At 43.4% G+C, this 25,028-nt stretch overlaps 1 protein-coding gene across 1 annotated transcript in view; it reads left to right on the plus strand.

Moving 5' to 3' along the window:
* The window catches only part of cltcl1 (clathrin, heavy chain-like 1), a 74,195-nt gene that overhangs the window by 36,149 nt on the left and 13,018 nt on the right, over window positions 1-25,028 (plus strand). The window contains exons 14-21 of the mRNA XM_068054678.1: window positions 2,255-2,418; window positions 11,408-11,533; window positions 12,670-12,812; window positions 15,014-15,248; window positions 15,749-15,871; window positions 17,003-17,148; window positions 17,589-17,772; window positions 18,025-18,217. Of these exons, the coding sequence (XP_067910779.1) occupies window positions 2,255-2,418; window positions 11,408-11,533; window positions 12,670-12,812; window positions 15,014-15,248; window positions 15,749-15,871; window positions 17,003-17,148; window positions 17,589-17,772; window positions 18,025-18,217 (1,314 nt within the window). The remainder of the gene's footprint in view (window positions 1-2,254; window positions 2,419-11,407; window positions 11,534-12,669; window positions 12,813-15,013; window positions 15,249-15,748; window positions 15,872-17,002; window positions 17,149-17,588; window positions 17,773-18,024; window positions 18,218-25,028) is intronic.

A 25,028-nucleotide genomic window follows, 5' to 3' on the forward strand; every position in this document is an offset into this window, starting at 1 on the left:
GCTACAGTTTAGTAGTCACAACTTGCCTAAAATATTCAGTGACTTTAAAATTGTGCTAAAAGAGTTGCCACAACTGAGTTGTATTTGAAGAACCAAATAGTGAAGGTTAATATCTCAACCGTAGATAAGTGTGGAGGAATTAACCATGTAATGAGCAATTTTTCCCATAAATAAACTAATGTGACACAAATTATGCAGGACTATCTATAGAATTTGGGTGGGCTTTCTCTTTTTTTTTTTCCTCAGGAAGGGAGAAGCAGGATAGACCTGCTTCTGATTTCTAATACAGCTTCTCAACTCGAGGTTGAATCTGTAATGAGTAGAGATGAGCTTCTTTTTCTTGGAATAACCTAATTACTCCATTGGAAGATGCTCCCACAACCAGTGGATCTGATCTAAGTTCTGTAGTCCTACTACATCCAGTCATGAATGGTGGGCAGTTAAACAACTGAAAGAAGGCAGCTCCACAAATATCCCCATCTTGAACAATGGGGATCCCAGCACATTCCTGCAAAAGACGAGGCTGAAGCATTTGCATCCATATTCAGCCATAAGTACTGAATGGGTGATCCATCTTGGCATCCTGAGGTCCCCAGCATCACATGCCAGTGGTCAGCCAACTGATTCACTCCATGATATGAAACTGCTGAAGACACTAGATACTGCCAAGGCTATGGGCCCTGGCAAGCTTTTCCAGTACAGTTAGAACACTGGCATCTACCCTGTAATATGGAAAATTGCCCAGGTATGTCCTGTGCACAAAAGCAGGACAAATTCAGCCTTGCCAATTACTGCTGTCAGTCTACTCCCAATCAGCAAAGTGATGGAAGGGGTTGTCAACAGTGCTATCAAGTGGCACTTGCTCACTGCTCTGTTTGGGTTCTGCCAGGGCAATAGAGCTCTGACCTTGTTACAGCCTTGGTTCAAACATGGACAAAGCTGAACTTGTTGAAGTGAGTGCCCTTGATGCCATATTCAGGACATATCTAGACTATTTTCCTCATTACTGGGTAGATGGCATAGCAAAATTAGTCAATGGGAATCGGAGAAAACTCGAGTCATACCTCTCATTAAGGAATATGATTTTGGTTGTTGGTCATTCATCTCAGTCCCAGGACATCACTGCAGGAGTCCCTCAGGATAGTGTCCTCTGCCCAAGCACCTTCCCTCCATAAGATCAGAAGTGGGGATGTTTGGTGCTGAACGTTGCACATTTGCAACTCTTCAAATACTGAAGCAGCCTGTGTCCATATCCAGGCTTGGGGCTGGTAAGTGGCAAGTAACATGCCAGGCAATGACCAATTCAAATGAGAACCTTACCATCTCCCCTTGATCAGTGGCATTACCATCAGAGTCCTCCACTATCAGCATCCTTGGGGGGGGGGGGGTCGCCATTGACCAGAAACTGAACTGGACCAGCCGCATAAGTGCTATGGCTACAAGAGCAGGTCAGAGGCTGGGAATTCTGACAACTAACACTCCTCCCTGTGTCTCTCCAATGCCTGCCTACCATCTATAAAGGCATAAGTCAGGAGTATGATGGAATACTGTCCACTTGCCTGGACGGGTGCAGCTCCAACAATTGAAGCTCAACACTATCCAGGACACAACCCACTTGATCAATGCCTCATCCACCACCTTAAACATCTGCTCCCCCCTCCACTGACGCACAGTGATGGCATGTACCATATACAAAATGCCCTGCAGCAATTCACCAAGGCTCCTTCAACAGCACCTTCCAAACTTGTGATCTCTACCACCTAGATGGACAAGGGCTGCAAATGCATGGTAACACCACATGCAAGTTTTCATCCAAGCCCCACACTATCCTGAATTGGAACTATATCATTGTTCCTTCACTCTTGCTAGTCGCATTCCAGGAACACTCTACAGCACTGGGTGTACCTACACCCCAAGGACTGCAGTGGTTCAAGAAGGCAGCTCACCTCCTTCTCGGACAATTTTTAGGAATGGGGAGTAAATGCTGGCCTAGCTAGTGATGCCCACATCCTCTTCTCCCCTCCCCCAAATTTAAAAATACCTCTTGGTTCAAAATATTGATTTAGTTTGTGCAAAAGACTCTTAAATTGCTGTAAGAAGAAAACAAAACTGCTAATGGAAGTAGCTTCTGGCACTAACTTGTATGCTGAGTGCAATACTATCTCAAATTAACTCTACCATTCTAATTCTGTTCTAAATGTTTAGAGCTATTGAGTGTTAACCTGCACCTCATATGTGTTCTCCTCTCAATTAGGATTATTTTATTTCCTTGGATCCATTGTGAATTTCAGCCAGGAGCCAGATGTTCATTTCAAGTATATTCAGGCAGCCTGTAAGACTGGGCAAATTAAAGAAGTTGAACGTATATGTCGTGAGAGCAACTGCTATGATTCGGAACGTGTGAAGAACTTCCTAAAGGTACTTGTAAAGTTATACTTGTACCTTCCTTGTCTTTGTCAAGGGTCTTGGCAATGCATTGATCAGTTGGTCATTCCTCACCTCTGGGAAAAATTTGGCTAGCAGCCCACTTGAATGACCATCCAGTGCAGCATTCAGGGGATGCTGTGTTGGAGGCACTATCTAAGAGGTCCTGCCTGCCCTGTTCTGTGAAGGTCCTCTTTTTTTTTTAAACCACTATTCAGAGTAGGGAAGTTCCTCTTTTTTTTTAACTAATCAATCCTGTTTTAAATGGTATTCCAATTCATTGAAGTTAGCAAGCATGCCACATCTGCCACTTGTGCTAACATAATCATGTTTTAAAAGTAGTGCTATATGAAATGTATGCAATCTTATTTAGCTACACCCCTGATCAAACATGGGATGTTTTTAAATACCTATCTCTTGACCTTGACTGACTATTTAACTGCAGATTATCTGGTTGTATTGCATTTGCTGTTTGTGAGGGCATGTGAACAAATTGGCAGCTACATTTTCTACACAAACAATGGAACATAAACATTGCTCCCCACTGTGGTTGACCTCGACTGTGTCCAGCCCATTTCCTGCACCTCTGCCCTCACCCCTTCCCCCTCCCTCCCAGAACCACGACAGGGTTCCTCTTTTCCTCACTTTCCACCCCACCCGCCTCCACATCCAAAAGATCATCCTCGGCCATTTCTGCCATGTCCAGTGTGATGTCACTGCCAAGTGCATCTTCCCCTCCCCTATCAGCATTCTGAAGGGATCGTTCCCTCTGCAACACCCTGTCCACTTCTCCATTACCCCTGACACCTCGTCCCCTTCCGACACACCTTCCCATGCAATCACAGGTGTAATGCCTGCCCTTTTATCACCCCCCTCTCATATCCAAGGCCCCAAACACTCCTTTCAGGTGAAGAAGCAATTTACTTGTACTTTCAATTTAGTATGCTACATTCACTACTTCGAAACTGAGACCAAACGCAGATTGCGTGACCCCAAGCTTCCTGTTGCTTGCCATCTCAGTACACTCCCTGCTCTCATGCCCACATCTGTCCTGGGCTGCTGTAGTGTTCCAGTGAACATAACACAAGCTTGAGGAACAGCATCTCTTACTCATGAGGCAGGCTACAGCCTACTGGACTGAACATTGAGTTCATAATTTCAGAGCGTGACTGCCCCCCACCCCTTTATTTTTAGTTTTTGTTTTTTGCCATGTACCTGCCCACTGTTTTCATGTTTGCTTTTGGCCAGGGCTGTTCATTGTCATTTAACACCCTTTCTACATTAATGCTTTGTCTTCACACCATTAATACACCCTTTGCCTTTGTTCCATGACCACCTTGTCAGTTATTCTGACTGTCCTATTAACAACTTCCTTTTTGTTATCTTTTTTGCCCCACCCCTGCTTTATTTGCTTATCTAATGTTACGTATCTAACCTTGACCAGTTCTGATGAAAGGTCACTGACCTAAAACGTTAACTCTGCTTCTCTCTCTCCACAGATGCTGCCAGACCTGCTGAGTATTTCCAGCATTTTTTGTTTTGTTATGGAACATAAACATAAATGAGTAGGTGAAAACCATACAACCCCTCAAGCCTGCTCTGCCATTTAGTGATATCATTGATGAACTTCTACTTGAACTTCATTTTCCTACCTGGTTTTTTTTTTTCCCCATAGCTGATGCCCTCAGTGTCCAAAGATGTCACTGTTTTGAAATAAACGCATTGAGCACCTGCAGCCCTTGGGTAGAGAATTCCAAAGATTCTCAACCCTCTGAAGAAATTTTTCCCTGTCTGTCTGAAATTAGCATTAGATCCATAGAGGCATATAAATTCACCAGAAACACCTGAGGATTGGGAGAAGTTTAGAATTCTCCAAAGGAGGACCAAGGGATTAAATAAGAAGGGGAAAACAGTACAAGAGCAAGCTTGCAGGGAACATAAAAACTAACTGAAAATTTCTACAGGTATGTGAAGACAAATGTAGATCCCTTAGTCAGAAATGGGAATTTATTATGTCAACAAAAATGGCTGACCAACTAAATGCATATTTCTGTCTTCGCAAAGAGGACACAAATATCATACCAGAAAAGTTGGGGAACGCTAGGTTTAGTGAGGGGAGGAGCTGAAGGAAATCAGTGAGTAGAGAAATGGTGTTGGGGAAATTGGCTGATAGATCCACAGGGCCAGATGGTATGCATCCCAGAGTACTTAAGGAAGTGGCCCTAGAAATAGTGGATGCATTGGTCATCTTCCAAGATTCTATAGACTCTGGAACAGTTCCTATAGATTGGAGGGAAGCTAATGTAACCCCACTATTTAAAAAGGGAGGTAGAGAGAAAACAGGGAATTATAGACCAGTCAGCCTGATGTCAGTAGTGGGGAAAATTGTAGAGTCCATCAAAGATTTTATAGCAGAGCTCTTGGACAGTGGTCGAATTGGACAGTCAGCATAGATTTTTGAAAAGAAAATCGTGCTTGACAAATCTACTAGAATTCTTTTGAGGATGTAACTATAGAGCTGATGAGGGGGAGCCAGTGCCACATGAGATTTGCGTGTAAAATTAAAGCGCATGGGATTGGGGATAGTGTATTGCGATGGATAGAAAATTGGTTGGCAGACAAACTGTGGGATAAATGGTCTTTCTCCAAATGGCAGGCAGTGACTAGTGGGGCACCACAGGGATCGGTGCTAGGACTGCAGCTATTCACTATTAATGATTTAGATGAGTAAACTAAATGTAATATCTCCAAATTTGCAGATGACAAAACTGGGTTGGAGGGTGAATTGTAAGGAGGATGCAGAGGGGCTTCAGGGTGACTTGGACAAGAGTGAGTGGGCTAATGCATGGCAGATGCAGTATATAATGTGGATAACCTCACATTTACCCACTATATGGTAGCAAAAACAGGAAGACAGATTATTATCTGGCTATAAACTGAAGGGAATATGCAGTGAGACCTGAGTTCTTGTACACCAGTCATTGAAGGTAAGCATGCAGGTCCAACAGGCAGTTACAGGCAAATGGTATGTTGGCCTTCATAAATGATTCAAGTACAGGAGCAGAGATGTCTTGCTGCAGTTATTACAGGGGCTTGGTGAGGCCACACCTGGAATATTGTGCAGTTTTGGTCTTATCTGAGGAAGGATGTTCTTGCTATAGAGGGAGTGCAGCAAAGGTTTACCAGACTGATTCCTGGGATGGCGGGACTGATGTATGAGGAGAGATTGAGTCGGTTAGGATTACATTTGCTGGAGTTCAGAAGTGAGGGAATCTCATAGAAACCTGTAAAATTCTAACAGGACTTGACAGGGTAGATGCAGGGAGGATGTTCCCGATAGGGGAGTCCAGAACCAGGGGTCATAGTCTAAGGATACTGGGTATACTGTCAGGACTGAGATGAGAAATTTCTTCACCCAGAGTTTTGAACCTGTGGAATTTGCTACTGCAAAGCAGTTGAGGCCAAAACATTGTTTTCAAGAAGGAGTTAAATATAACTCTTGGGTCTACAGGGATCAAAAGATATGGGGCGAATGTGGGAACAGGTTACTGAGTTGGATGATCAGCCATGATAATGAATGGCCTACTCCTATTTTCTATGTTTCCATGAAATGGCTGACCCTTACAGGGTCATTTTCAGAGTGTTCTAAAAGGTTCCCTAGCCAGGGGTAACTGCATTTTTGAAGGCTTGATGGGGTAGTTTCAGTCTTATTTCAGTGAGGTCACCTCTCATTCTTAACTCTAGAGTATAGGCCCATTCTACTCCTCTCCTATCCTAGGATAACCATTCAATCCTGGGAATCATCGGTTATAACTGCATTTGAGACATTCTGAAATGTTATAAATGCAAGTCTGTATTGTCAGAACAAAGTACTGTGGCTGCCAGACATCAACTGTTCCAACAGAGGGTCACCAACCTGAAATCTTTTTTTTTTTCTCTCTGCAGATATTGCTAGATGGCGAGTGTTTCTAGCATTTTCTGTTCATATATTGTCATACTTGGCTAGGAAACCACATCTTTTCCCTGGTGTCCAGTTGTCCTATCAAGTATTGATCAGTGTCTGTTGAATAATTATTCATCAAAATGAATTGCTTGTAAAATGCAGTTAATGAAACTTGAGCTTGCAGTTATTGGATGTGCAAACCCCTTCAATACTGAGCTTCTCTGGATAGCTGATCAATGTCTGCCTATGTGCAGAAGGTGCTTTAAATGCTCCAGTGTTCACTTGTACTGGCAGAATTAACATTTGAATCTTGAATCAGTGCTGTCCACTCTGCTGTAAATCTGGCCTTGTCATAGGGCATCACCACATGAAGGTGGACAGAATACTACTGGGTTTCTATTTATTTGGGGGATGTGTGCATCACTAGCTAGGCCAGCATATTGCCCATCCATAATTGCCCTTGAGAAGGTGGTGGTGAGCTGTCTTGAACTGCTAGAGTATTTGGGGTGTAGGTACACCCCCAGTGCTGTTAGAAAGGGAGTTCCAGGATTTTGACCCAGTGACAGTGAAGGAACTGCATTATAGTGCTAAGTCATGATGTGTGGCTTGGAGGGGATCGTGCAGGTGCTCCCGTGCATTTGCTGCCCTTGTCCTTCTAGTTGGTAGAAATCACAAGTTTGAAGGTGCTGTTTTAAGGAGCCTTGGTGCATTGCTGCAGTGCATCTTGCAGATATTACACACTGCTTGGACTGTGGTGGTGGAGGGAGTGAATGTTTGTTTGTGGATGGGCTGCTTTGTCCTGAATGGTGTCTAGCTTTGAGTGTTGCTGCACTGTCCAGGCAAGTGGAGAGTATTCCATCACCCTCCGACTTCTGTCTTGTACATGGTGGACAGACTTTTGGGAGTCAGGTGTTACTTGCTGCAGGGTTCCCAGCCTCTAACCTGCTCTTGTAGCCATGGTATTTATATGGCTACTCCAGTTCAGTTTCTGGTCACTAGTGGTCCCCAAGATGTTGGTGGGGGATTCAGTGATGGTAATACCATTGAATGGCAATGGTTAGATTCTCCTTTTGGAGATGGTTATTGCCTGGCACTTGTGTGGCATGAATGTTACTTGCCACTTAACAGCCCAAGGCTGGATATTGTCCAGGTCTTGCTGCATTTCTACAGTGACTGCTTCAGCATATTAGGAGTCACAAATGGTGCTGAACATTGTGCAATCATCAGCAAACATCCCCACTTACCTTATGATTGAAGAAAGATCATTGAAGCAGCTGAAGATGGTTGGGCCTAGGACACTCCCCAGAGGAACTCCTGCAGTGATGTCCTGGAGCTCAGATGATTGACCTCCAACAACCACAAACATCTTCCTTTGTGCTAGGTAGGATTCCAACCAGCAGATAATTCCCCTCAATTCTCATTGACTCCAGTTTTGCTAGGGCTCCTTGATGCCATACTCCGTCAAATGCTGCCTTGGTGTCTAGGGCAGTCACACTCTCCTCACCACCTTGAGTTCAGCTTTTTTTTTTTTTTTGGCCGTTTTAAACCAAGGCTGTAATGAAGTCAGGAGGTGAGTGGCCCTGGTGGAACCCAAACTGAGTCATTGAGCAGGTTATTGCTGAGCAAGTGCTGCTTGATGGCATTGTTTGACACCTTCCATTATTTTACTGATTTGAGTAGACTGGGGTGGTAATTTGTTGGGTTGGATTTGTCCTTTTTGTGTACAGGGCATACCTGGGCAATTTTCCACATTGCCAGGTAGATGCCAGTGCTGTAGCTGTACTGGAACAGCTTGGCTAGGGGTGCAGCAAGTTCTGGAGCACATGCTGGAATATTCAGGGTCCATAACCTTTGTAGTGTCCAGTGCCTTCATTTGTTTCTTGATATCACATGGAGTGAATCATATTGGCTGAAGTCTGGCATGTGATGCTGGGGATGTCAAGAGGAAACTGATGGATCATCAACTTGGCTCTTCTGGATGAAGATTGTTGCAAATGTTTTAGCCTTATCTTTTGCACTGATATTCTGGGCTCCCCCATTGTTGAGGATGGGGATATTTGCGGAGCCACCACCTCCAGTCGGTTGGTTAGTTGCCCACCATCATTCACAGCTTAATGTGGCAGGACTGCAGAGCTTAAATCTGATCTGTTGGATCGCTTAGCTTTGTCTATCGCATGTTGCTTATGCAGTCTGGCACACAGTCCTGTGTTGTAGCTTCACCAGGTTGATTCCTCATTTTGAGGTATGCCGGTGCTGCATACCTTTATGACCTTGAGCCAAATGGGTTTTTACTACAATTGACAATGGTTTCATGGCTATCATTTGACTAGCTTTGAATTCCAGATTTATTAACTGAATTCAAACTCCTTCTGCTGTGGTATTTGAACCAATGTCCCCAGAGCAATACCCTGAGTCTCTGGGTTACTAGTCCAGTGACATTACCACTATGCCACCACCTCCCCTGGCATGAATGTTACTTTCCACTTATCAGCCCAAGCCTGGATGTTGTCCAGGTCTTGCTACATATGTAAATGGGCTGCTTCAGTATCTGAGGAGTCATGAATGGTGCTGAGCACTGCAATCAGTGAACGTCCCCATTTCTGACCTTTTATGATGGAGGGAAGGTCACTGAAGCAGCTGAAGATGGTTGGGCTGAGGACGCTACCCTGAGGAACTCCTGCAGTCATGTCCTGGGACTGAGATGATTGACCTCCAACAGCCACAGCCATCTTTCTTTGTGCTAGATATGACTCCAACCAACAATCTTCCCCAGTTCCCATTGACTCTAGTTTTGCTAGGAATCTTTGATACTGTATTGTCAAATGCGGCCTTTATGTCAAGGGCAGTCACTCTCTTCACCTCTTGGAGTTCAGCCATTTTGTCCATGTTTGAACCAAGGCTGTAATAAGGTCAGGAGCCACGTGGCCCTGATGGAACCCAAACAGTGCAAGTTATTGCTGAGCAAGTGCCACTTGATAACACTGACCTGACCCCCCTTCAATCACTTTTTGCTGATCAGGAGTAGACTGATAGGGCAGTAATTGGCCAGGTTGGACTAGTCCTGCTTTTTGTGTGCAAGACAAAGCTGGACAATTTTCCACATTGCCAGGTAGATGCCTGTGTTGTAGCTATACTGGAACAGCTTGGCTAGAGGTGCAGCTAGTTCTGGCACATGAGTCTTCAGTACTGCCAGAATGTTGTCAGGGCCCATTGCCTTTGCTGTATCCAGTGCCTTCAACTGTTTCTGGATATCACATGGAGTGAATCTGGCTGAAGACTGGCATCTGATACTGGGGACCTCAGGAAGCAGAGATGGATCATCCACTCTGCACTTGTGGCTGAAGATGGATGCATATGTTTCAGCCTTTTGCATTGATGTGCTGGGCTCCCCCATGTTGAGGATGGGGATATATTTGTGGAGCCACCTCCTATCAGTTAAAGCCTGGCTCGGGTATCAAATTAAAACCCGACAACAGCTGCCCCGAGTCTTTTAAGTTTTTAAAATGCCTGACCCAATTTGAACCTGACACTTAGTCGGGTTTCTTGAGGCAGCCAGGTTCTACTGCGGAGTGTGGAGTCTGGACTGCACATTTCCTGCCTTAACATCCTGGATCTTCATTTGAAGATTACTTCCCAGAGCAAGCAGCACAGTCCATGTCCAGCCCTACCTGACCGGAGCCTGAATGTTAGACCTGGAAGAGTGACCTGACCCGACCCTGACATGTTGGGTCGGGTTCAGGTCAGTAGCCATGCTTTACAATCCGTTTAATTGGCCATCGTTCTTGTCTGATGTGGCAGGACTGCAGAGTTTAGATTTGATCCGTTGGTTGTGGGATTGCTTAGCCCTATCTATTGCATGCAAGTAGTCCTGTGTTGTAACTTCACCAGGTTGACTCCTTACTTTCAGGTATGCCTGGTGCTGCTCCTGGCATGTCCTCCTGCACTCTTCATAATGCTCTAGTGATGCCTTGTATAAGCTCTTGAACTCTAAGGAAAGGAGGGAAGAAGTTATTTTGTCCACTTTTTGAAGTGGTATTAGAAATGTTTGTTGACCAGCTTAAACGTGACCAACCTGCCAGTTTTATTGAAGCAAATTGAATTTGCCATACTGCTGTGTTCACCCAGGAGATTCAGAAATTCCACTTTAGAGTTGCTGCCAAAGAATTTTAAATTGGGTCTTTATCTGTAGTTAGTGATTTTGAAGTACATTGCAAAGTTTGAAAGCAGTAAGTTTAACTATTGAAGTAGAATGGTCAGACTTTTGGCATGATGTATCAAAGCTACCAACATTTAAGAGTACAGTGGTAGTTATTGTTATGTGGGTTAACATCTATATACATATACTTTAAGAGGTTAATGACAACTCTAAAGGATTCAATTCTGTCACCTTGTGTTGTACCTGATGTGTCTATTTCAGTAATATTGGTTTGAGCTGCTGCAGCATTTGCCTGTCCATGGCCAGTCACTACCTTGCTATCCAGAAATTCTTTCTGAATTTTTTTCTGCAATCTTTAAAAGAGGGAGACACGTGAAATAGTTAAGTTCTGAATTTTAAAGTTTTTTTTTGGATTGGGGAGAGAAATAAAACTAGGCTAGTAAGTTCACTGAACTATTTGTTTGTGACAAATGATCTTTTGTATCTGTTCACCCTGTGGATTGCACGGTATCTAGAACCTCTTTGTAATATCTAAATCCCATTTTGAATCTTGATCACACTTTAAAGCGTTTACAACTTTTGAAATAAGCAATTGAACTGCAAACCTGTAGATTAAAAGTGCTAACAATTCTTGTAAAGAATTATTTAGCCCCCATACTGTCATTTTTTTGTAAGCACTGTTCATGGTTTCAAGCACTGTTCAGAAGTTCAGGTAGACCTATGTCAGCAGTTGGGAATAAACTGGAAGGGTTTGTGGTGTTTGTGTGCTGACAGACAACATGCTGTTTTACTGTTCAGCTGAACAAGTTGAGCTGCAGCAGCCTGAAGATTTGAACTATTTACTGCCAGTTTCTTGTCAATTGTAACTTTTACTTTGTTTTCAGGAAGCCAAGTTGACTGATCAGCTCCCACTGATCATTGTGTGTGACCGGTTTGACTTTGTTCATGACCTAGTTCTGTACTTGTATCGCAACAACCTACAGAAGTACATTGAAATCTATGTTCAGAAGGTGAGTGAAATAATTTAAAACCATCAAAGTTGTTTAGAACTAGCTATCTTGTGACTGCTGCTTTGGGAATTAAAGCTTTTTTCAAAAATGGACTGTACATTTGAAATGGAGTAGACCATTTGGCACTCCATGCCTACACTGCCAGTCAATAGATCATGGTTGATCTTTCACCTCAATTCCATCTTCTAGCACTCCATATGCCTCAGATTTTTGGAAGCCCTAAATATACTCTGGCTGAGCATCCACAGACCTCCATAGCAAATTCAAGATCCACAGCCCATTTAGAAATTCTTCCTAAATGACTGACCGTACTTCTCAAACCTCCAGCCAAGAGGAACATCTTACCAGCATCTATCCTGTCAAGCCCCTTAATTTTTGTTTCAATGTGGTCACTTCTCATTCATCTAAACTGTAGGGGATATAGGCCTAGCCTACAGTCTGAGTCTCTACAGTCTCTGTCTCTACAGTCCTCTCATCACAGGAATCAGTCTAGTGAGACTTTTTGTTTGCCCTTGAAGGCAAATATATCCTTCCTTGGGTAAGGAGACCAACTCTGTACAGTAATCCCAGGTGTGATTTGCTCAGCTGTAGTAAACCTTGTTTATACTCCAATCCCTTTGTAGTAAAGACCAACATACCATTTGATTTCCGAATTGCTTACTGTTGCTCAGTGTTCACTTGTGATTTCTAATGTGTTGATTTTATTGTCTTTAAAGGGGAATTAGATAAATCTTTGAAAGGGGGAGAATGAGCCAGGATGTGGGACTAATTGATAACTTTCAAACAGCTGGTACAAGCACAATGGGCAGAATGGTTTCTTTTTATACTGTTTGTGACATTTTGCATAGCCACTTAAATTCTGAAATTCTACAGAAGCTGTCACAACTTACACACCATAGCATTGGGGTGACATTTCAATACTGATCTTTAACTTTATAAACCTACATAACTGGTGTGGAGCCACAAAACATGCTGTTAAATTGGATTGACTAACTTTTATGATTTTAGGCGATAAAATGACAGGCTGGAAGGCAAGAGTGAATTCATAAGTAGACAACTAATTAATCCACTTTAGCTTTTTTTGTGACAGTCAAAAAAAAAATCTGTTGCCAATTCTAGTGTCTCATTGTGTGCAGGTGAATCCCAGCAGGCTTCCAGTAGTGGTGGGTGGACTGCTGGATGTGGATTGCTCTGAAGAAGTTATTAAAAATCTTATCACTATAGTCCGTGGACAGTTTTCAACTGATGAGCTTGTGGGTGAAGTGGAGAAAAGGAACAGGTCAGTAACTGAAGTAGCTGATTTTCCTTTTTTCCTGTGCTTGCTGCCTCTGCTTTTGAGGTAAGTGAATAAAGTTCCCCTACTGGCTTTCAGTGGCACTGTTCCTTCTGTCACCTACAGTTCCAGGTCTTTCATTGCTTTCCCCCAAAAACACTTTGAAGGAAGCGTATGTAACAGAGGGTTCAGATAACTTAGAATCAGTCTTTCCTATTGGACCATACCCCATGCACATCAGCATTCTTTACCTTTGTACCACTAGTAAGGGTTTTTATGTTTGTCATATGGCAGAATCAGCAGCTGTGGGTATGTCGTGTACATATTTGGATTTGGTTAGTGTTGCAACAGATTTGCAAGAAGAAAATACTGGCATTGCACAGGTCAGTCAAAGCATGCAAGCTATAGCATGTATTTCAGAAGTAGTATTGGAAATACTCAACAGGTCTGGCAGCATCTGTAGAGAAACAGTTAATGTTTTAGGTCGATGACCTTTCGCAACTGGCAAAGGTTAGAAATGTCAACTTTTTATGCAAGTGAAAATGGGGGTGTGGGGGGAATAAACAAAAGGGGAAAGTCTGGGATGGAGGGCAGGAGAGATTAAATGACATGTCATGGAATAAAAGACAAAGCAATTGTCCAGAGGGAGTGTTAATGGCAGAATGAACAGCTCTGTCCAAAAACATGAGGTTTAAGAGCAGGTCATGGTCTGAAATTGTTGAACTCCATGAAGCCGGAAAACCAAAGTGCCTAATCAGGATGAGGTGCTATTCCTCGAGCTTGCATTCAGCTTCACTGAAACAGGCAGAGGACAGAAATATGGGAGTGAACAAGGCAGTGAACTAAAATGGCAAGCAACTGGAAGCTGTCATGCTTGCAGACTGAGCGGAGGTGTTCTGCAAAGTGGTCACCCAATCTGCATTTTGTCTCCAGCGTAGAGGAGACTGCATTATGAGCAGTTCATAGAGTATACTAAATTTATAGTACAAGTAAATCACTGTTTCACCTGGAAGGATTGTTTTTGGGGCCTTCGATGGTGGGTGAAGAGGTAAAGGGGCAGGTGTTAACCTGCAGTTGCATAGGAAGGGGACAGTGTTGGGGGTGATGGAGTGGACCAGGGTGTGGTGAAGGGACTGGTTCCTTCGAATGCTGATGGGAAGGGAAGATGTGGTGGTGGCATCATGCTGGATATGGCAGAGGATGATCCTTTGGGTATGGAGGCTGATGGGGTGGAAACTGAGGACAAGGGGAACCCTGTCACGGTTTTGGCAAGTAAGGGGTGAGGGTAGAAGTGTGGGAAATGGATCAAACGCAATCAAGCGCCCTGTCAACCACTGGGGGAGGGTGGGGGGAAGTCAATGGTGGGAAAGCGAATCTTCCCTTGAGGAAAAAGAAAAATGTATCAGAAGTGCTGTTGTGGAAGGTTGCATTACCAGAACAGATGTGACAGAAACTGGGAGAGTGAAATGGAGTCCTTAACAGGAGGCAGGGTAGTCAAGATAACTATGGGAGTTGGTGGACTTAAATATTAAACAGCTTATCCCCAGTTATGGAAACAGAAGTCAAGGAAGGGAATTGTCAATGGACCATGAGAAGGTAGAAGGGTGGAAATTGGCAGCAAAGTTGGTGTTTTCCAGTTTGGGGCAAGAGCAGGGAACAGCACTAGAATGTAAACTCAAATATTGTACTTTAAATTTCCTGACTTCCTACAACCTTTTGGTGATCAGACATTCAGATTAGCTTTTACTAGGTGGTAGGCAATGATCAGAGCTCCCTTGCTGTTTAAATAGTGCCACAGGACTTTACATCTACCCAAGAGAGCAGACAGGGCCATGGCTTAAGGTCTTTTCTGAAAAACAACACCTCCTGATAGTGGACTACTGCACTGGGAATGTCAGTCCAGAATTTGTGCTCGAGTGGAATTTGAACATGACCTCACTGAGGCTGACCTGCTAACACTTAAATTTGTATCTGCCACCTTCTCTCATGTTCACACTTCCGAACTGATGATCTACAAATCCTCATAAGCCAGAGGTATGAATGATTACTTGGTTATGCTTTTCAAAGTCATGTAGCTTCTCTGACTTCGCTAAGATGCATGCTAGGAATTGTGGGCATGAGTACAATTTGACTTCAGTCTTAATCTATATTACCAAGCTGCTGTTTTTGGTCAGAATTCACCTCCTGTATTCTACCTTTTGTTACAGGTTAAAATTGTTGCTTCCATGGCTGGAGGCTAGAATTCATGAAGGTTGTGAGGAACCTGCTACTCACAATGCTTTGGCGAAGATCTATATTGATAGCAATAACAATCCTGAGCGCTTCCTGCGTGAAAATCCTTTCTATGATAGTTCTGTGGTTGGCAAGTACTGTGAAAAGAGGGATCCGCATTTGGCTTGTGTTGCCTATGAAAGGGGTCAGTGTGATCTGGATCTCATCAAGGTTTGTTTATTGTTTTACACCAAGATTTCTCTGAATTGTGATGGACATTGTCTAGATAAAAACTAGCCTAATCCATGCTATTTAAAGCTTGTACCTCAACAGCATCTTTTGGTTCAAGGCAAGCCATTCGGGTCACCTCAGTGCATGTGTAGGCAATTTCTATGAACTATAACTGAGCAGTAATCTGTAGTACAGTTATCTGTTAAGTAGACATGTGGCATAAAATGCACTTGTTTTACTTCTATTTTCAGAATGGTGCTTTCAGTTGCTACCAACACAATTGCTGCAATAAAGCAGTGATCCAGTCCCTCTTGCTCCTTTTTTCCTAAAGGAGCTAATTTGGCAAGGCAGTAGTTGTCGTCCTATCCTGAATCAAATCCTTACTAATTTTACAATGTCACATGGTAGAATGTTGGCAAATACTGAGTTAAAGGGAGTAATACATCGGATCAAGCTAAATTGTCTCTATCGTTCATGTATAACTATCCAATCTGATTTAGGTTTGCAATGAAAACTCTCTGTTCAAGAGTGAGGCTCGTTATCTTGTACATAGAAAAGATCCAGAGCTTTGGGCCAATGTCCTTGAAGAAAATAATCCCTTTAGGCGACAGCTGATTGACCAGGTATACTTCTACATTTCTACTTGGCTATTTGTCTTTTAAACCTTCAAATTATGTTCTTGCTCAGTGAAAATGCATTTAGTGCACTGCTGAGCCATACTGGCCAGCTAGGTACCATGTTTAAACCCTTGTGCACAAAAGGCCTGCTTGGGTATACAATTTAAACCCAACCCAAGCCCGAGTCCTTTGGGTTTTTTCCCCTGCACCCGACTTGACTACTGGAAATTAATGACGCTCTTACTCTTCCCTTTCCCTCCCTGACCAAAAGGCAGCACTTCCACTGTCTGACCAGAGCCCAAATGTCAGACCCAGAAGAGCAACCCAATTTGAACCTGACATGTCGTCTGATCCCTTCAGGTTGGGTAGCCATGCTCCTATTGTGCACTGGATATGCTGATCTCAACTGGAACACTGAAGACACAACCATTTTTTTTTAAGCTGTTGGGTAAACAGCCAGGATTCTTGCTCAATTAACTTGTGTGGACTTCAGTGAAAGGGTCCAAGTCAAAAATAGGTGGACTTGGAAGATCAGCATTTCAATTGTAGCTACGCCTTAAATAGTTATTACAGGTTTGTCCATGTCAATTGGGATATGATCATGTAGCACTTGATGTGCTTTGTCTCAGTACCTTGTGTTTGAATGTAGTCATAGCTCTATCTAATGGCACAAGTTGGATGAGATGCCAGTCTTCAGAAGATAGGAATACCAAATAACTTATTAAAACTGGTTGCAGATCAATTAGTATTGTTATATTCTAAGCATAGTGACAGTGGTGGGGATCAAAGGTCTTCAGAGTTGTTCTAATCTATTTTACTATAGAGACTTTAAAGCCCTTAACACTTGAGCTTTCATTGCAGTCCTTTGAATGACAAGTTCAAATTTCCATTCAATTTGTCCCAATTTGTGATTAGCTAAATAAAGTTCCGTTTGAAGCATCTGATTGTTCTCTAACCTAGTAGAATGATTGACCCTTCATTCCTTCATTTTTTTTTTTTCTCCCTACCAACTTTTTTCCTGAATTTGGCCAGCTAAAATATTGAGCTTAGCTGACAATTTTTGATTAGAACAAGTAAGTTCTAAAGTCAACAATCAGACTCTAAACTGCTTCCTAAAGTGCAAATAATTACTTTCAGGTTGTCCAAACAGCCCTGTCTGAAACCCAGGATCCAGAGGAAGTATCTGTTACTGTGAAGGCCTTTATGACTGCTGACCTTCCCAATGAGCTGATTGAACTGCTTGAGAAGATAGTCTTGGATAATAATGTCTTTAGTGAACACAGGTAGAAAATAACCTGTTTAACTTAAACTAATTCTGTACAATGTAAATCTTTTTGAGACTTGAGGAAAATGTTGCAAACATTGGCTAAATGCAAGCACTAATTGAGCATGAACTATTTGTATAGTTATCTCTAATGGATGGAAGTTTAACATTAGCTTCCAAGAGGAGGAGCCTGCTCTTTGAATTCAGCTTTGAAATATTGTAATCCTATTTCATCTGAAAGGTGATGGAAATAGATTTGGATTAGGTGGTTTAACTTCCTAAACTGTCAGCTGTGAAAGTCCTTGGATAAATTTTTGTCCAACTGCAGAAATTCAATTTCAGTAACTGCTTGTTCATGGAATAAGCTTAAAATACTTAACCATTTGTATTGATAGTAAAATGCTATTTTTAGGATTGATCTGAGGCATTGTTTTTGATGTAAATCCGCATATTGTACAGGAATCTGCAGAATCTACTGATTCTCACTGCTATTAAAGCAGATCGTACCCGTGTTATGGAGTACATTAATCGTCTGGATAACTATGATGCTCCTGATATTGCCAACATTGCCATCAGTAATGAGCTTTTTGAAGAAGCCTTTGCAATCTTTCGGAAGTTTGATGTGAACACTTCTGCAGTGCAGGCAAGAGCTTTGTTTTGTGTTGAATTGAGATTACATCTGAATAATAGAATTAAGCTGTAACTGTAAAAAATGGATGAGTAAACTGGCAGATTATATTGGTTATATTGTCTTAACAGCTCTACAAATATTTTGTTCTGTCTCTATCAATTTGAGAACTGGCATGGCTTTTGTTGAATTTATACTTGGGCAAGCATAAGTATTGATTTGGAAATTTCCAATAATTAATTTAAGAACTTAATGCCCTCCCCTCAGGTTCTGATTGAACACATTGGAAATCTTGATCGGGCTTATGAGTTTGCAGAACGTTGCAACGAACCAGCTGTATGGAGTCAGCTGGCAAGAGCACAGTTGCAGAAGGATTTGGTTAAAGAAGCCATTGATTCCTATATCAAGGCTGAAGATCCATCTGCCTATATGGAGGTTGTGAAAGCAGCCAACAAGAACAGTGAGTAATGGACAGTGAAACATCCATTAGTATAAATTACTGAAATTCAGTAAGTATTTTTCTAATGCAAATCAAAGCTTTAAGATTATGGCCATTCATTCTACTTCTCCCCCGGCCCACTAATTTTTCTAGTTTCTATCTCCTTCTGTCCATCATAAGAGGCTCATTTCTTTATCTCTACGCCATTTCCCACTAAATTTACTGATCGCACACCTATCTTGGCTCCATGCTAGCTGATATTGAACTGGTTCCTTCTCCCTTTCAAATCAGCTGTCAATTTCATCCCCGCCCTTGGCCCTTCTAAAGCTACCACCCCATCTAAGCCTCCCTTTCCTCAAGTCCATGAATGTACCAATCTTTCAATAACTCCATTTAAGAATTCCCAATAAAGTTTCTGCCACTGCACAAACAGCCCTAGTCAGTCATAGGACATCCATATAAAATGCTAATTAAGCCACAGTTGGAGTACTCTGTACAGTTCTGGTTGTCTGGAAGGATGTGATTGCACTGGAGAGGGTACAGAGGAGATTCACCAGGATGTTGCCTGAGCTGGAGCATTTCCGCTATGGAGAGACTGGGTAGGCTAGGGTTGTTTTCCTTAGAGCAGAGAAGGCTGAGGGGGGACCTGATTAAGGTGTATAGATTTGAGGGGCATAAATAGGGTAGATGGGAAGAAACTCTTTCTTTTTCCCCTTAGCCGAGGTGTCCGGAACCAGGGGTATAGATTTAAGGTAAGGAGCACGAGATTTAGAGGGGATTTGAGGAAAAAAAATTTCATTGAGGGTGGTTGGAATCTGGAACACTGAAGGCTTGGTAGATGTAGGAACCCTGTGCAGAACACCTGAAATGTCATAACTTAGTTAAGAGTCCCCTGGCTCACTAATTTTTCTAGTTTCAATCTCCTTCTGTCCATCATAAGAGCTACAGGCCAAGTGCCAGAAAATGGGATTAGAATAGGTGCTTGATGGCCAGCATGGACATGATGGGCTGACGGGCCTGTTTCTTTGCTATGTAACTATGATCCTGTAACCATGATGCACTATCCTTCTCTACCTGTCAGCATTTGATATAGTTGACCGTGCTATCCTCCAAGCCTTTTCTTAGCCCAGCTGAGTGGGACTATCCTCTTGATTCCACTCTTGCCTATCCCAGTCGTAACCAGATAATCTTCTGTAGTGGTTTCTCTTTCCACTCACTGCCTCTGGAGTCCCTGAAGGATCCATTCTTGGGGCCCCCTCCCTATTTCTCAAGTTCAACATTCTCCAACATACCAGGTTCCACATGTATGCTCACATCACCTCATGCCATCTCTTGACCCCACCACTGCTGCTGTCAGACTGCTTGTCCAACATCCATTCCTGGATGAGCTTAAATTTCTCTGAATTGGGAAGATTTATAGCTGATTTTTGTCCATTGCCACTGAATCCATTTCTCCCCCCCCCCCCCCCCCCCCCCCAATGTTTTTGACTAAATCAGACTCTTGGCTCAAAGTCAAATAGGATGCCAAGGTTGCAGAGTTTCCAACCCCATATCCTTTGTCAGTGAGACTGCCTAATTCCATCTCCTATTGGCCATATCAGCCCTTGCCTCTGCTCGCCTGCTAAACCCTTTTTTTTTTAAGCTGCAGACTCCACTATTACGATATACCCCAGCCAGTGTCTCTTTATAAACCGATCTCATCTAAAACTTTGCCTGTATCTTTTTAGCCCATGTGGAGTGTAAACAGTGGCATAGATCAGTTGAGCTAACTGTTTTCTTTCTGAGCTGTCGACTCTCAACTAAGTTGCACTAAGTCTTGGATACCCATCACCCCCGTGTACATTTGGCTCCTGGTCCACAAATAACTCCTATTTTAATTTTCCTTCTAGTGTTCAAGTCCCTCTGGCCTCTCCCTTTTATCTTTAACCTTCTACAGCCCCACAACCCCCTTGAACTCAAGTCTGCCAACTCTTGCCCCAGGTATTTTTTTTTTTCTTGGCCCTCCCTTGCACCATTTGACAGTTATGCTTTCACCCAACAATGCCCTAAGTTCTGGAATTCCCTCCAAACCACTTTGCCTCACCAACTCATTTCCTTGAGATAGACTTTTTATGAAATATATCTCTGACCAAGCTTCTAGTTACCTGTTCTCATATTTCCTTTTGGCTTGGTGTATGTCTGTCTGATTACACTCTATTCCAGCACCTTGTGACATTGCTACGCTAAGTGCAGTTATAAATCCAAGTTGAACCCTCTGCTTTCAAAGAACAAGAAAATTACAGCACAGGAACAGGCCCTTCGGCCCTCCAAGCCTGCGCCGATCCAGATCCTCTAGCTAAACATGTCACCTATTTTCTAAGGGTCTGTATCTCTTTGCTTCCTGCCCATTCACGTATCTGTCTAGATACACCTTAAGAGACGCTATCGTGCCTGCGTCTACCACCTCCGCTGGCAATGCGTTCCAGGCACCCACCACCCTCTGCGTAAAGAACTTTCTACGCATATCCCCCCTAAACTTTCCCCCCCTCACTTTGAATTCGTGACCCCTAGTAATTGAATCCCCCACTCTGGGGGGGGGGGGGCGGGGAAGAAAAGCTTCTTGCTATCCACCCTGTCTATACCTCATGATTTTGTACACCTCAATCAGGTCCCCCCCTCAAGCTCCGTCTTTCTAATGAAAATAATCCTAATCTACTCGAGCTCTTCATAGCTAGTGCCCTCCATACCAGGTAACATCCTGGTGAACCGTCTCTGCACCCTCTCCAAAGCATCTACGTCCTTTTGGTGATGTGGCGACCAGAACTGCATGCAGTATTCCAAATGTGGCCTAACCAGAGTCTTGTACAACTGTAACATGACCTGCCAAATCTTGTACTCCATAACAAAAACAAGAAATGCTGGAATCACTCAGCAGGTCTGGCAACTCTGCTTCTCTTTCCACAGATGCTGCCAGACCTAATGAGTGATCCCAGCATTTCTCGTTTTTGTTTCAGATTTCCAGCATCCGCAGTATTTTGCTTTTATCTTGTACTCAATACCCTGTCCGATGAAGGAAAGTATGCCTTCTTGACCACTGTATTGACTTGTGTTGCCACCTTCAGGGAACAATGGACCTGAACACCCAAATCTCTCTACATCAATTTTCCCCAGGACTTTTCCATTTACTGTATAGTTCACTCTTGAATTGGATCTTCCAAAATGCATCACCTCGCATTTGCCCAGATTGAACTCCATCTGCCATTTCTCTGCCCAACTCTCCAATCTATCTATATTCTGCTGTATTCTGACCGTCCCCTTCACTATCTGCTATTCCACCAATCTTAGTGTCGTCTGCAAACTTGCTAATCAGACCACCTATACTTCCCTCCAAATCATTTATGTATATCTCAAACAACAGTGGTCCCAGCGCGGATCCCTGTGGAACACCACTGGTCACATGTCTCCATTTTGAGAAACTCCTTTCCACTGCTACTCTGTCTCCTGTTGCCCAGCCAGTTCTTTATCCATCTAGCTAGTACACCCTGGACCCCATGCGGCTTCACTTTCTCCATCAGCCTACCATGGGGAACCTTATACATGGACTTCAGTAAGGCGTTTGATGAGGGAAGGGCTGTAGATGTCATATCAATCAACTTTGTCACTTCCTCAAAGAATTCTATTAAGTTGGTAAGACATGACCTTCCCTGCACAAAACAATGTTGCCCATCACTGATAAGCCCATTTTCTTCCAAATGGGAATAGATCCTATCCCTCAGTATCTTCTCCAGCAGCTTCCCTACCACTGATGTCAGGCTCACCGGTCCATAATTACCTGGATTTTCCCTGCTACCCTTCTTAAACAAGGGGACAATATTACCAATTCTCCAGTCTTCCAGGACCTCGCCTGTGTTTAAGGATGCTGCAAAGATATCTGTTAAGGCCCCAGCTATTTCCCCTCTCTCTTCCCTCAGTAACCTGGGATAGATCCCATCCGGACCTGGGGACTTGTCCACCTTTTTAATGCCTTTTAGAATACCCAACACTTCCTCCCTCATGCCGACTTGACCTAGAGTAATCCAACATCTGTCCCTAACCTCAACATCCGTCATGTCCCTCTCCTCTGTGAATACTGATGCAAAGTACTCGTTTAGAATCTCACCCATTTTCTCTGACTCCACACATAACTTTCCTCCTTTGTCCTTGAGTGGGCCAATCCTTTCTCTAGTTACCCTCTTGCTCCTTATATATGAATAAAAGGCTTTGGGATTTTCCTTAACCCGGTTTGCTAAAGATATTTCATGACCCCTTCTAGCCCTCTTAATTCCTCGTTTCAGATTGGTCCTACATTCCTGATATTCTTCCAAAGTTTCGTCTTTCTTCCGCCTCCTAGACCTTGTGTATGCTTCCTTTTTCCTCTTAACTAGTCTCTCAATTTCACCTGTCATCCATGGTTCCTTAATCTTGCCATTTCTATCCCTCATTTTCACAGGAACATGTCTCCCCTGCATGCTAATCAAACTCTCTTTAAAAGCCTCCCACATATCAAATGTGGATTTACCTTCAAACAGCTGCTCCCAGTCTACATTCCCCAGCTCCTGCCGAATTTTGGTATAGTTGGCCTTCCCCCAATTTAGCACTCTTCCTTTAGGACCACTCTCGTCTTTGTCCATGAGTATTCTAAAACTTGCGGAATTGTGATCACTATTCCCAAAGTAGTCCCCTACTGAAACTTCAACCACCTAGCCGGGCTCATTCCCCAACACCAGGTCCAGTATGGCCCCTTCCCGAGTTGTACTATTTACATACTGCTCTAGAAAGCCCTCCTGGATGCTCCTTACAAATTCTGCTCCATCTAGACCTCTAACACTAAGTGAATCCCAGTCAATGTTGGGAAAATTAAAATCTCTTATCACCACCACCCTGTTGCTCCTACAGCTTTCCATAATCTGTTTACATTTTTGTACCTCTATCTCACGCTCGCTGTTGGGAGGCCTGTAGTCCAGCCCTAACATTGTTACCACACCCTTCCTATTTCTGAGTTCTGCCCATATTGCCTCACTGCTAGAGTCCTCCATAGTGCCCTCCTTTATCACAGCTGTGATATCCTCTTTGACCAGTAATGCTGCAACTCCACCCCTTTTACCTCCCTCTCTATCCCGCCTGAAGCATTGATATCCTGGGATATTTAGTTGCCAATCATGCCCTTCCGTCAACCAAGTCTCAGTAATAGCAATAACATCATACTCCCAGGTACTAATCCAAGCCCTAAGTTCATCTGCCTTACCTACTACACTTGCATTAAAACAAATGCACCTCAGACCACCAGTCCCTTTGCGTTCATCTGCTCCCTGCCTACTCTTTTTTTCCCTTAGTCACGCTGACTTCATTATCTAGGTCCTTACAGGCTTTAGTTACTACCTCCTTACTGTCCACTGACCTCCATTTGGTTCCCATCCCCCTGCTGCATTAGTTTAAACCCTCCCCAACAGCGTTGGCAAAAGCACCCCCAAGGACATTGGTTCCAGTCCGGCCTAGGTGTAGACCATCCAATTTGTAATAGTCCCACCTCCCCAGAACTGGCCCCAATGTCCCAAAAATCTGAACCCCCTCCCTCCTGCACCATCTCTCAAGCCACGCATTCATCCTGACTATTCTTTCATTTCTATTCTGACTAGCACGTGGCACTGGTAGCAATCCTGAGATTACTACCTCCTGAGGTCCTACTTTTTAACTTTGCTCCTAACTCCCTAAATTCTGCTTGTAGGACCTCATCCCGTTTTTTACCTATATCATCGGTGCCTATGTGCACAACGACAACTGGCTGTTCACCCTCCCCCTTCAGAATGTTCAGCAGCCAATCTGAGACATCCCTGACCTGTACACCTGGGAGGCAACATACCATTTGGGAGTCTCATTTTCGACCACAGAACCGCCTATCTACTCCCCTTACAATCGAATCCCTTGTGACTATAGCCGTTCCACTCTTTTTTTTTTTTTTTCCTGCCCTTCTGAACAGCAGAGCCAGCCATGGTGCCATGAACCTGGCTACTGCTGCCTTCCCCTAGTGAGCCATCTCCCTCAACAGTATCCAAAACTGTATACCTGTTTTGGAGGGAGATGACCACAGGGGACACCTGCACTGCCTTCCTGCTCTTTCTCTGCCTTTTGGTCACCCATTCCCTTTCTCCCTCAGCAATCCTAATCTGCAGCGTGACCAATTCGCTAAACGTGCTATCCACGACCTCCTCAGCATCGCAGATGCTCCAAAGTGAGTCCACCCGCAGCTCCAGAGCTGTCATGCGGTCTAACGAGCTGCAGCTGGACACACTTCCTGCATGTGAAGGAGTCAGGGACATCAGCCATGTCCCTGAGCTCCCACATTGAGCAAGAGGAGCATAACATGGGTCTGAGATCTCCTGCCATTTTTAATCTTAAGCTTAACTTAGTCTTAACTTAGATAAATGAAAAAGGAACAGTTTTTACCAATCTCAAGATTTAAAAAAAAAAGAGAAATCGAAAATGCCTTACCTTATCTACACACCAGAGTCCTTTATTTTGGTTAGAGGAGGGCGGATGGGAGACACTACACGTGTAGTGTCTCTGGTTCAAAAACAGCCCAGATATATAGGTTTTTACTTACCCAACAGCCCCCTGGTCTGCCGAAAACAAAAGGAAATTAAGTTTAAGTTGAAACTGACCTTCCCAGCTGATCACTTGCTCGCACTCTCTGCTTCTGAATAAGCTGCTGCAATGAAAGGCAAGTTATTTTAAACGGCCCAAATATATGTTTTTATATTGCTTTATTTACCACTTTTAAATTGGCACAAGTGAAACAAGCAACCAAATATGTGGT

The sequence above is a fragment of the Heterodontus francisci genome, chromosome 23 (assembly GCF_036365525.1).
Source record: "Heterodontus francisci isolate sHetFra1 chromosome 23, sHetFra1.hap1, whole genome shotgun sequence".
Lineage (NCBI taxonomy): Eukaryota > Metazoa > Chordata > Chondrichthyes > Heterodontiformes > Heterodontidae > Heterodontus > Heterodontus francisci.